General features: G+C 45.5%; 1 protein-coding gene across 3 annotated transcripts in view; it reads right to left on the bottom strand.

Moving 5' to 3' along the window:
• The window catches only part of CAMSAP3 (calmodulin regulated spectrin associated protein family member 3), a 142395-nt gene extending 134435 nt beyond the window's left edge, over positions 1-7960 (bottom strand). For 2 of the 3 annotated variants that reach the window (XM_040346264.1, XM_040346263.1), the window contains exon 1: positions 7557-7960. In XM_040346264.1, the coding sequence (XP_040202198.1) occupies positions 7557-7668 (112 nt within the window). In that variant the 5' untranslated portion in view covers positions 7669-7960. The remainder of the gene's footprint in view (positions 1-7556) is intronic. The other variant, XM_040346265.1, reaches the window with a different exon arrangement.
• Positions 7961-13625: the final 5665 nt, after the last annotated feature.

Below are 13625 nucleotides of genomic sequence, written 5' to 3' on the forward strand. Positions count from 1 at the left end.
ACAGCAGGCAAAAGCAGGCGGCCTACCGGGAATTTTCCCGGTATCCCGGTTGGCCAGTCCGGCCCTGTCCTCCACCCACACAAACAAGGTGACCCACTGGGTGAGTGTATTCTGACAGCGGTGTGTCCTGGTGTCAGAATACAATGATCAGCGACTGCAGACGCTGATCAACAAAAGTTTTCCCAGCATGTCCCTATAGCCAGCATAACTGTACTGTTACTGTTTATTTTGTAAAGAGCTGCGCAAACGATTGGCGCTATACAAATCCTGGATATTTAATCCCCCTTTACGGTGAGATTGGGGTAATTCTACAGATACCCCAAACCCTTCCAATACGCTGTGTCACCAGGAGACGCTACTTGCAGGGCACGTACGATTTCAAAATGGTAAAGTTGGCCATAGATGGGCAGTCTAGGGCTGTCACGTCATCCCTTTAATCCAGGACACATATTAATTACAAGGTTCTGAGGCTGATTTAATGCAGATAAGGCACCAAGTGAGTTTAATTACCATCTTAATCAGCCACAGAACCTGTGTAATTAACGTGTGTCCTTGATTAAAAGGGATGATGTGGCAGCCCTAGGGTAGTCCTCCAACCACACAAACAAGGTGTCCCACTGGGACAGTGTATCCTGATAGCGGTGTATCCTGGTGTCAGAATACAATGATCATCGACTGCAGACGCTGATCAACAAAAATGTTCCAGCACGTCCCTATAGCCAGCCTAACTGTACTGTTATGCCGCGTACACACGACCGGTTTCATGATGTGAAAAATTACATTTTTTTTTATGTCATTAAAAACAATCGCTGGTCGGCTCCAGAGAATTTTTCATGATGTGAAAAATGGGCATTAAAAATTTAGACCATGCTCTATTTTTTTCGTGTCGTTTTTCACGTCGTAAAAAATGGTCGTGTGTGGGCTTTAACGACGTGAAAAAAAAACGCACATGCTCAGAAGCAAGTTATGAGACGGGAGCGCTCGTTCGGGTAAAACTAGCGTTCGTAATGGAGATAGCACATTCGTCAAGCTGTAACAGACTGAAAAGCGCGAATCGTCTCTCACCAATCTTTTACTAACACAAAATCAGCAAAAGCAGCCCCAAGGGTGGCGCCATCCGAATGGAACTTCTCCTTTATAGTGCCGTTGTATGTCACCGCGCTTTGCTCGAGCATTTTTTTTTTCACGATCGTGTGTAGGCAAGGCAGGCTTAACAAGAATCGGGTTGAAAAAAAACTTCGTTTTTTGGGTCACTAAAGTAAACATGTTATACTTACCTCCACTGTGCAGCTCGTTTTGCACAGAGTGTCCCCTAACCCTGTCTTCTGGAGTCCCTCGGCGGCTGTCTCGGCTCCTCCTCGCAAAAGCATTCCACCTTCATGCGAGCAAACTCACATGGTGGAAAGATTTTGCGAGCGCGCTCTCGCGATACAGCGGCAGGCATAGCCGCCGACTGTATTACTCGGCCCCGCCGCCCAGCACGTCGCGTCATCCCCTGTAATTGACAGCAGCGCCAGCCAATGGCTGCGCTGCTATCAATCCATCCAGCCTAGCCAATCAACGGCCAGGCTGGGAACCGAAGAGGATCACGTGGACGCGCGCGGGACTTTCGAGGGGTCAGGTAAGTAAAACGGGGGTTCGGGGGGGGTACCATCGGATGTTATTTCACCTTAATGCATAGGATGCATTAAGGTGAAAAAACATTTACCTTTACAACGCCTTTAAAAATGGTCGTGTGTACGCTGCAATACCGTTTATTTTGTAAAGAGCTGTGCAAACTATTAGTGGTACACAAATCCTGTATAATAATCCCCCTTTACGATGAGATTTTGGGTAACTCTACAGACACCCCAACCCCTCATTATACGCCATGTCACAAGGCGACGCTCCTTGCAGGGCACATGCGCATTCAAAAGTCACCGTGCATTGCTTCAATAACTTTTAGGTGTGTGCATGTTCAGCGACAAGCAATAAAACATTGACTAAGCAAACAAGGAAGAAAAAAAAGAAGAGCGGTCACGTGCTTTACTGGCCATAGGGAAAAGCAATTAGTGGTGAAACCTGTCTCTACTCAATTCAGAAAGTGAACACACAAAGACATGACTCCGATGCGAGGATATGTAATCAATACATTTTACTAATGTTTATACTAAGAGGTCACTGGCTTCATTCCTGAAAGCGTACGCCATCGATATAAAAATATAGAGGACAACCCTAGAAAAAAAAAACGAACAAGGAAGGCGACTCCTGGTACGTAAACATGTCGTAAGCTGATCAGGTGTGGTGACCAAACACTGGACGTCAGCAGGTGGAATACACCAACAGCTCCGAGAATGACAGTCGTGACACAAGACGCTACATCTGTGCCTGGTGACATTTGTCACACCTGCAGCGGCCTGCGGGCCGGGTTCACCGTGAGTCAGTACGCTCACCCTGACACTGAGGGAGGGACCTACAGGCCTCAGGCAGGCGTACTCCCTATACAGTATATAGGAAATATACAGTACATACTATGTTATCACATCAGATCCAAAATTCCCCTAACAGCACATACATATTTAATGTGTTTATGGCTGCAACACGACAAGTAAAAAAAAAAACGCTTTCTCCCACGCAGCCAATTAACCCCTATATAGCCGACAGCCAATACACACCTTCCTATAGATTTCTCAGCATGATAGCTGACATATAAAAAAAGAGACAAGGACCCCGTTTTCTCCGACACACCCTAAAGCTTAGACAATGGCAGGGCCTGCTGTCAAAACCCATACAAAAGGAGGGGCTGGTAGAGAGATGGGTGGATTAAAAGAATAAAAAAATAAAACTAAATCCTCTGTTTTAATAGCAGCTTCTGGATGTGTTTTAGAAGGTGGGAGAGGGCCCTATAAAAAAGGCCTCCACACCCCCCATAAAGAGATGCGGCCGGGTGTGAGAAGCAGCCATCAGTCTGGATAATGGGCTTTATAGTGCTAATGAATGCAAAGGGCTTTTAATATGCTAAGAATAGTAGGCAGAATCAAAGGCGGAATAAAAATATCAGCAAATGTGACCCTTATTATTCACATCATTATGTGACATATAATAATAAAAAAAACAAAAAAAAAACAAAGCTTCCTTCTATGCCATGTCCACAGGCACACAAATACAAAGACACATCTGTGTATAGCGATTAGGAGATGTATTGTAGACAATTACCTGTGGCACCAACCAAGCACAAAGGGTTAACGGATCTATTATTAATGAACCTACATGAACTTAGTCACTAGCGATCTATGTGGATTTAACCATGTGATCACAGGGCGCGCCTGGAGATATGGCACACAGGGTTAAGAATTTTAAAAGCTCCTCTTTATAGGGTCAAATACCTAGGATAGCAGGGAGGGCATGATAGGCTACTGGCCTGAATAGAATTGGAGGATCATTGGGAGATTTGGCAATAAGGGGAACGTGGGAGAAGTCAATGACAAGGAAAGATTTCAATATCTGTCAAGATAAGAACAATCTGGAAAGCAGGACTGATGAGTAAAGGTTCTTGTGTTATACAGAGTGAAAGCTTGTGTAACAGATCAGAGCAAAAATCATTTGTTTTTATAGAGTGTGATTATTCAGAGGTCCCAAAAAAAATATTTACTTTTGTTTTGGAACGCAAAATTTCCAATTAACTACTTGTATCAAAATATAAAAGGAAGGTAGTCAATCAAAACACCCAATATTTATGTATAAAACTGTATATTATTATATCACAATAGCAAGAAAAATTAACATCCTGGTAAAAGCCACTGCTCATAGATTCTGGGTATATGATTAACAATTATTATTATTCGTTTTTTTTTTTTTTATATTAAAATGTATTTTTATTCTGGAACCTAAGGCCCTGTACACACGACCGGTTCATCCGATGAGAATGGTCCGACGGACCGTTTTCATTGGTTCACCGCTGAAGTGGTCTGATGTGTGTACACACCATCAGTTCAAAAACCGATCGGGTCAGAACGCGGTGACGTAAAACACACAACGTGCTGAAAAAAAACGAAGTTCAATGCTTCCAAGCATGCGTCGACTTGATTCTGAGCATGCGCGGGTTTTGAACCGATGCTTTTGTGTACTAACTATCGGTTTGGACCGATCGGTCAGCGGTCCATCGGTTCGATTTTAAAGCAAGTTTTAAAATTTTGGTCCGAAGGACAAAAGACCGATGGGCCTTACACACGGTCGGTTTGGACTGATGAAACTGAACCTCGGTCTATTCTCATCGGTTTTGACCGGTCGTGTGTACGCGGCCTAACTTTTAAAATGAACCGCTCACAAAAAATAACTTCAAAAGCCACAGGTGCCAAGATTTCAAATTAACGGCTTATATCATAAAAAAATAAGATCCTCAAAGATTGGAATACCCTATACTAGTGGTGTCCAGCAGTGCCAGGACAAAGTCACCCAGTGCAAAGATGCCAAACTGTGCCCCCCCTAACCCAATTATGATGTGCAAGCTTAGGGGAACCTACACCCAGCAGTCACTCATTTGTCAAAATCACTGCCGTTGTCACTACCCATCAGCCTCGCAACAGAAAGAAGGTGCCCCATCCCTTCAGTAAACCATTGCCGGCCCTCCTACCCACCCCTTGTCCCAGCCCTGGTGCCCAGTTTGTGAGCTCTGGCTTTTAATGGGATGGTCATTTTTCTTTCTAATATGATATAGGCATTTTATTTCAAATCTTAGGGTCTGGGGCCTTTGATGGACTATGAGGTTTTTTCCTCTAATATCATGATATACATAGTTTATTTAAATTGTAGGATTTCAGGGGGAAAAAAGTGAATGTCTACTACTGGTGACCTCTAAATAGAATGCTCAATACCAGTAGTGCCCATTTATAGGACACCAAAAGTTTAATTTACTTTTAATTTGGAATTCAACTTTCCAAATGGACTGCTTATACACTACAGTAGGGGTCTCCAAACTTTCTAAACAAAGGGCCGGATTACTGTCCTCCAGACGTTAAGGGGGCCGGACTGTGGCCATCATAAGTACAAAATCCCCCATCATTGGTGTAATTGGACCACATCATTGGTGTCATTGGGAGACATTTTGCCCCATCACTGGGAGGAATTCTTCCCCATCATTGGGAGGAATTGGAAGGAATTCTGCCCCATCATTGATGTCATTGGGAGGAATTCTGCCCCATCATTGGTACCAATGAATAAAAAAGCACCCCAAGGGCCGCATAAAATCAAGCAAAGGGCCCCATCTGGCCCCCGGGCCACAGTTTGGAGACCACTGCACTACAATATCACAATAATTGGAAAAATACCCTCAGGACAATCAAAAGCTACAACCTCCAGTGTTTTTAAATAAACTGCTTATATCACAATATAAACAAAGATATCAACCAGTTAAAAGCCACAGCTCATAGACTGCACAGCCCTGGTATAGGGCATTCGGTATACAGGAGATCCCAAAATATAGATTTACTTTTATGTGGAGCCCCACATTTTAGATGACCTCGCAGCCTCATCAAAAGCCCAAGACCCCCCTGTTTAGGGAAAACCACTTCCGTCATAGCATAGTAAAAAATATATAAAAAATAACAACAAGTTAAAGCCACAGCTCACAGACTATGCAGCCCTGGTATAGGGCATTCTGTATTACAGCAGGAGATCCCAAAATATAGATTTACTTTTATAGTGGAAGTGGAACCCCACATTTCATCAAAAGCCCAGCACCCCCTGTTTAGGGAAAACCACTTCCATCATAGCACTGTATAAATAAAACACCACCCAGTTAAAACCACAGCCCACACACTGGGCACTGCTGGTATATGGCATTCTAGCCAGGGGACCAAAAATATAAAATTTACGTTTGTTCCTCAAATATTTCAAATGGACCGTTTATATCAGAATAAAAATAAAATCCACAAGGCCCACCAAACCCCCCTAGCTCCCATGATTATTAAAAAAAACTGCTTATATCACAATATATAAAAAAAAGAAAAAATTCCATTAAAATCCATAGCTTATTAACTAGACACCCCTGGTATAGGGCATTCTATATAGAGATCCCAAAATACAGATTTAGGGGTAGATTCAGAAAGAAGTTACGCTGGCGTATCTATTGATACGCCGCGTAACTTCAAGGTTGCTCCGGCGTATCTTTTTTCTGTATTCAGAAAACAAGATACGCCGGAATTTGGCTAAGATCCGACTGGCGTAAGTCTCTTACGCTGTCGTATCTTAGTTGCATATTTACGCTGGCCGCTAGGTGGCGCTTCCGTCGATTTACACAAGCAAACATATGCAAATTAGGTCGATACGCCGATTCAGAAACGTACGTCCGCCCGGCGCATTTTTTTACGTCGTTTACGTTAGGCTTTTTCCGGCGTAAAGTTACCCCTGCTATATGAGGCGTATCCTATGTTAAGTATGGATGTCGGGCCAGCGTAGAATTTTCGGTCGATTACGTTGTTTGCGTAAGTCGTTCGCGAATAGGGCTGTGCGTAATTTACGTTCACGTCGAAAGCATTGGCCTTTTGAGGGTTAATTTGGAGCATGCGCACTGGGTTACGTTCACGGACGGCGCATGCCGTCATTTACGTGGGGTCATGTTTTATTTACATAAAACACGCCCACCTCTTCACAATTTGAATTAGGCGCGCTTACGCCGGCAGATTTACGCTACGCCGCCGTAACTTAGGGCGCAGGTTCTTGGTGAAATACAGAACCTGCCTCACTAAGTTACGGCGGCGTAGCGTATCTGAGATACGCTACGCCCGCAGAAATTTACGTCAATCTACCTGAATCTACCCCTTACTCTATTCGAGAACCCTACATTTCAGGGGAACTTCTTATATCACAATGTAATGAGAATGATGTAAATGCCACTGTTTACAAACTGACATAGGACTTTCTATATAAAGGTCCCAAAATATAGATTTATTCTATTCTAAGACCCTACATTTCAGAGGAACCGATTAGGAAACAAAATAATGGAAAATAACTAGTTAAAAGCCACATTTTATAAACGGACATAGGGCTTTCTATATAGGAGGTCCCAAAATATAGATGTCATCCAACATTTCAAATTAACTGCTTATATTACAGTACAAAGAAAAACAACCTCACTGCCCATCAAATGCCCCAGCCCTTAATGTTTGGGTATATACACACACATACCCAATCACAATCACCCAGCTTTTTACTGGGTGAGATTATATATATATATATATATATATATATATATATATATATATATATATATAACACACACAATATAAACTGACTACTTATATCACAATATAAAGGAAAAATAACCCTATGCCCCCTCAATGTTTTAAAATAAACTGCTTGTATCCCAATATAAAAAAAAAATTAAGAAAAGCCCTGTAGAGTGGGCAGAGCTGGCACCCCCTGGCATAGGGCATTCTATGATCTACAATGAAGAGGGTGCATACCCATCCAGATGTGTGCACACACCCCATGCAGTTATATAACCCACCCTGGATCAGACCCCCCCCCCAGTCTATGGATTGGGGGGGGGGGGGTGCCCCATCCATCCTCCTCCTTACCATTGCCATAGCTCTTGTAGATGAGCCAGCTGAGTGAGGCAGAAATCCTGGCCTGCTGGGCATCGTACACATCCAAAGGTTTAATCTCCGGCACCATAAAGCTCTTTTTCATCCTGATCCTGATCCCGGGGACTGGGCTAGTGCAGAAGATCCATGGGGGGGAGGGAGGGAAGGAAGGGGGGGTAGGTGGTGCAGGAGACAGACAAGGGCAGAGGGTGGGGATCCAATCCCCGGTCTGATGATGATGGGGGGGTTCAGCGCTGTCCTTCAGCACCACATGGAGGGTGCACACACATGGGGGGTGTCTGTCCGTCTCCTTCCAGCTGTCTCAGGTGCACTGACTGTCTCTCTCCTCCCTTCCCCCTCCTCTGTCTCTCGCTATGTGACCTCACCATAGGGAGGAGTCTTCCCTTCTCCTAACAGGTAATTCAGCATGGACAAAGAGGGAAGTCAGCCCCATCCTCCTCCTCCTCCTCCTCTTCATCATCATGCAGATCTCAGGGCTGAGCTCACCGCCGGCGATGATTCATTGTAGCAGCCGGTGATCCCGCACTGGATACATTGTTACATTCTGCAGTCACGTGACTCGGATCTCCATTGTTGTGTGCTGTGTGTAGAGGTGACTACATTGTATGGATAGGTGATGGGGGGACAATGGGGCACAGCCCAGAACCATGCCCTGTGTCATCAGCCAGGGGACCCCAGGGTCTGATCAGCAGCAGGGATGGATTATCCTGTGTCATCAGCCAGGGGACCCCAGGATCTGATCAGCAGCAGGGATGGAATAACATGTGTCATCAGTCAGGGCACCCCAGGATCTGATCAGCAGCAGGGATGGAATGTCCTGTGTTATCAGCCATGGGACCCCAGGATCTGATCAGCAGCAGGGATGGAATGTCCTGTGTCAGTCAGGGGACCCCAGGATCTGATCAGCAGCAGGGATGGAATGTCCTGTGCCATCAGTCAGAGGACACCAGGATCTGATCAGCAGCAGGGATGGAATGTCCTGTGTCATCAGCCAGGGGACCCCAGGATCTGATCAGCAGCAGGGATGGAATGCCCTGTGTCATCAGTCAGGGGACCCCAGGATATGATCAGCAGCAGGGATGGAATGCTCTGTGTCATCAGTCAGGGGACCCCAGGATCTGATCAGCAGCAGGGATGGAATGCCCTGTGTCATCAGTCAGGGGACCCCAGGATCTGATCAGCAGCAGGGATAGAATGTCCTGTGTCATCAGTCAGGGGACCCCAGGATATGATCAGCAGCAGGGATGGAATGCTCTGTGTCTTCAGTCAGGGGACCCCAGGATCTGATCAGCAGCAGGGATGGAATGCCCTGTGTCTTCAGTCAGGGGACCCCAGGATTTGATCAGCAGCAGGGATGGAATGCCCTGTGTCTTCAGTCAGGGGACCCCAGGATTTGATCAGCAGCAGGGATGGGATAACATGTGTCATCAGTCAGGGGACCCCAGGATCTGATCAGCAGCAGGGATGGAACGTCCTGTGTCATCAGTCAGGGGACCCCAGGGTCTGATCAGCAGCAGGGATGGAACGTCCTGTGTCATCAGTCAGGGGACACCAGGATCTGATCAGCAGCAGGAATGGAACGACTTGTGTCATCAGTCAGGGGACCCCAGGATCTGATCAGCAGCAGGGATGGAACGACTTGTGTCATCAGTCAGGGGACCCCAGGATCTGATCAGCAGCAGGGATGGAATGACCTGTGTCATCAGTCAGGGGACACCAGGATCTGATCAGCAGCAGGAATGGAGTGCCCTGGGTCATCAGTCAGGGGACCCCCAGGATCTTGGCAGCAGGGATGGAATGTCCTGTGTCATCAGGCAGTGGACCCCAGGATCTGATCGGCCACATGGATGTAATGCCCTGTGTCATCAGTCTGGGGACCCCAGGGTCTGATCAGCAGCAGGGATGGAATGACCTGTGTCATCAGTCAAGGGACCCCCAGGATCTTAGCAGCAGGGATGGAATGTCCTGTGTCATCAGGCAGTGGACCCCAGGATCTGATCAGCAGCAGGGATGGAATGCTCTGTGTCATCAGTCAGGGGACCCCAGGATCTGGCCAACAGCAGGGATGGAATGCCCTGTGTCATCAGTCAGGGGACCCCAGGATCTTAGCAGCGGGGATGGAATGTCCTGTGTCATCGGTCAGGGGACCTTTTCTTACCTGAGCCAGATCTTGCGGCTCCAGCCACTGTCTCTCTCCTCATTGGACAGAATTCTGCTGTCTGTTTCAATAGACACAGCAGATAGACTCAGGAGCAAGCCTGCATGGGTACCCCCAGGGAAAATGGCTTTCTGTGAGGACACCTGATGAAGAGGAGGGGCCTGGAGAGCCAGCGGGGGACCCCAGAAGAGGAGGATCAGGGCTGCTCTGTGCAAAATCGTTTTGCACAGAGCAGGTAAGTTTAAGCATTTTTTTATTTTTATAAAAACAAAAACAAAAAAAAAACAAGGATTTACAACCTCTTTCAGTTTGTGAATGAACAGAAAGCCGCTCAGCACAGAGCACATCCTATTCACTCACTGTCCATGGCAGCTGAGGCTGCAGAGAAAGGGACGGGGGAATCTCTGTCCTCAGTCCCTTTTCTCTGTCTCAAAAGTGAGACATCGGGGGTCTGTTTAGAGTGAGTTGGGCACAGTGGCTGCAATGGATGGGCACAGTCAGTGGCTGCAATGGATGGGCACAGTCCGTGGCTGCAATGGATGGGCACAGTCCGTGGCTGCAATGGATGGGCACAGTCCGTGGCTGCAATGGATGGGCACAGTCCGTGGCTGCAATGGATGGGCACAGTCAGTGGCTGCAATGGATGGGCACAGTCAGTGGCTGCAATGGATGGGCACAGTGACTGCTATTGATGAGCACAGTGGTTGCAATTGATGGGCACAGTGAGGCTGTAATTGATGGTTTTTTTTTCAGAATTGTTCAGTTTGTTTGCGCCCCCCAAAAATGTGAAACACCAGCTGCCACTGGTTTAGACCATTGACACTTCATCAAAGCCCAATGGGGCTCCTAAAAAAAAGGTGTAAAAAACAATTAAGGAAATTGAAAAAAATATAAAAAATAAAAAAATACTGACACTGTCCTCTGCCCTACTGACAAAGTCACTGCTTTACTGACTGGCACTGTCCTCTGCCCTACAGCAATAGGCTGTGCACACCTATGGAGGCTACATTCCTACAAATAATGAGAGTAAATGTAGCCACCCTCTAAAGGTGGCCATAGAATAAATGGATCAAAATTTAGCAGAGACTGGCTGAATTTCGACCCATGTGCAGCCACTGCTGCTTAGCAGAAGTCGATCTTCTGTTGAATGGACCTGTAGGAAAAAAGCCACTCGATCAGCGACTGCAGCGCTGACGTGTGTATTCTGACAGCAGAGGATTCTCATCTGTCAGAATACAATAGCATAGCAGGTGGATTCCCCATCTACCTCGAATGTGTGCATGGGGAAATCTGTTCATTTTTATTTTTATTTTCAGCCTTCCAAGATATGCATGGCCAGCTGTCAGAATACACTGATCAGGGGCTGCAGCCACTGATCTACAGGCGATCAGAAGCGGGAGTTCTCCTCCCCCCCTGCAGGCTTCTGGGACACATGACAGGTCACAGAAGACTCGCGCATGCGTGGTGGGCACCCGGCTGTGAAATCGGTTTGCGTTTTTTTTTACCTCTTTATAGCTGGTTGTTAAAGGAAATGTGAAAAAAATAAAAATTGCCAGCAAAAATAATAATAATTAATTATAAAAAAAAAAAACGCAAATCGCGGTGTCGAAAAACGCAGCAAGCACTGAAAAAACGCTCAAAAGCAACATGCATAGTAGTGAATCGAGCCTAATGCCGCGTACACACGACCGTTTTTTGGGTTGTAAAAAATTACGTTTTTTTTTTAAATGTCATTAAAAACGATCGTGTGTGGGCTCCAGAGCATTTTTCACGATGTAAAAAATGGGCATTTAAAATTTCGAACATGCTCTAATTTTTCACGTAGTTTTTAACGTTGTCGTTTTTAACATTGTAAAAAATGGTCGTGTGTGGGCTTCAATGACGTGAAAAAAACGCGCATGCTCAGAAGCAAGTTATGAGACGGGAGCGCTCGTTCTGGTAAAACTAGTTGGTAATGGAGTAAGCACATTCATCACGCTGTAACAGACTGAAAAGCGCGAATCGTCTTTTACTAACACAAAATCAGCTAAAGCAGCCCCAAGGGTGACGTCATCCGCATGGAACTTCCCCTTTATAGTGCCGTCGTACGTGTTGTACGTCACCGCGCTTTGCTAGAGCATTTTTTCACGATTGTGTGTAGGCAAGGCCGTTTCAATGATCGGGTTGAAAAAAACTTTGTCTTTTCTAGACCATTAAAAACATCATTTTTTTCAACTTGAAAAGTGGTCGTGTGTACGCGGCATAAAGACCACCTTCCAAGAGGTGGCAGGAAAATGGTAAATGGAGATCTGTAACCATTAACATATATTTATATATCTCTCTCTCTCTCTTTTCTTTCTTTGGATAGAGTAGGGAAGGTTTAGAACACCTGCCAGTTTTATTTTATACTGTCTGTGTATGGCTAGTGAAATTTCCCTTTACTTCCTGTCTAAGGGATGCAGCAGGAAGTTGGGGAAAATTTCCCAAAGTAAGAGGAAGTGTCCTCTTAGTTGTCCCTGGAACAAGTGTCCCCAATGGTAGATTTCCCCTTATCTCTTGCCGTGGGGAAAACTCAATTTTTTAATTTATTTTTTTGTTTCCCTTCATATCTTTTTTTCAGTGATTGTGGTCACTAGTACAAATAGGGAATTCATTTCCTCAATGGGGACACAGACGTCAGTAAGAACTTGTCAGAGGGTCTAATAATTTCCCATTCATAGATGCTTCCCATTACTAGTAAAAAAAAAAAAAGAATATGTCCCCAGATTTCATTTTTAAAAATTTGGTCACCTTAATCTAAAACTTAAAAAAATATTTTGCCTTTAGATATTTTAATACACCATTAATTGTATTTTTAATGCAAGCAGTGTAAATCTGACTGTCAGCCTCCTGCAGGGACTGTACAGCAAAGCTGAAGTGTGAGGCGTCTACAAAGTATGGTATTTATACTGGAATTTACGCAGTTATAGACGCTATACTGTAATGACGGTGATCAGCGACTTATAGTGATACTGTGATAGGGTGGCAATCTCCAGATACGCCATCGTAACTCTGAGTCTGAGCCGTCGTATCTATGCGCCTGATTCAAAGAATCAGATACGCCAAAATTTCACTGAGCTACGACCAGCGTAAGTCTCTTACGCCGTCGTATCCTAACTGCATATTTATGCTGGCCGCTAGGGGCGCGTACGCTGATTTACGCCTAGAAATATGTAAATCAGCTAGATACGCCAATTCACGAACGTACGCCCGGCCGACGCAGTACAGATACGCCGTTTACGTTAGGCTTTTCCCGGCATAAAGTTACCCCTGCTATATGAGGCGTAGATGAGGCGTACCAATGTTAAGTATGGACGTCGTTCCCGCGTTAAATTTTGAAAATGTTACTTTGTTTGCGTAAGTCGTCGGTGAATGGGGCTGTGCGTCATTTACGTTCACGTCGAAAGCATTGGCTTCTTGCGGGTTAATTTGGAGCATGCGCACTGGGATACTTTCACGGACGGCGCATGCGCCGTTCGTAAAAAGCGTCATTTACGTGGGGTCACATAAAGTTTACATACCACACGCCCACATCTTTGGTTTGAGAATACGGCACTTGCCTGTAAAAGTTGCGAAAGCGTAACGTAAATAGGATACGTTACGCCCGCACAAAGATGCACGCTTCTACGTGAATCCGGGCCTGTGTGTGATTGGCTACAGCCGATCACCTGACTTCAGCCAAAAAGCTGCCAAACTCATGCTGTGTCCAATCACGGCAGGTCCAAAACCTGGGAGTGAGCAGGTGACATACAGATACGTTGTGCATACATAGCTAGGCATGTACTCAAAATAAAGAAGATCATTGGGGGTTAGTTTGTGCCGCTTGGCAGGGGACCTGGAAGCTAGTGGTGATCATTGTAAAAGTG

Source organism: Rana temporaria, chromosome 3, assembly GCF_905171775.1.
Source record: "Rana temporaria chromosome 3, aRanTem1.1, whole genome shotgun sequence".
Lineage (NCBI taxonomy): Eukaryota > Metazoa > Chordata > Amphibia > Anura > Ranidae > Rana > Rana temporaria.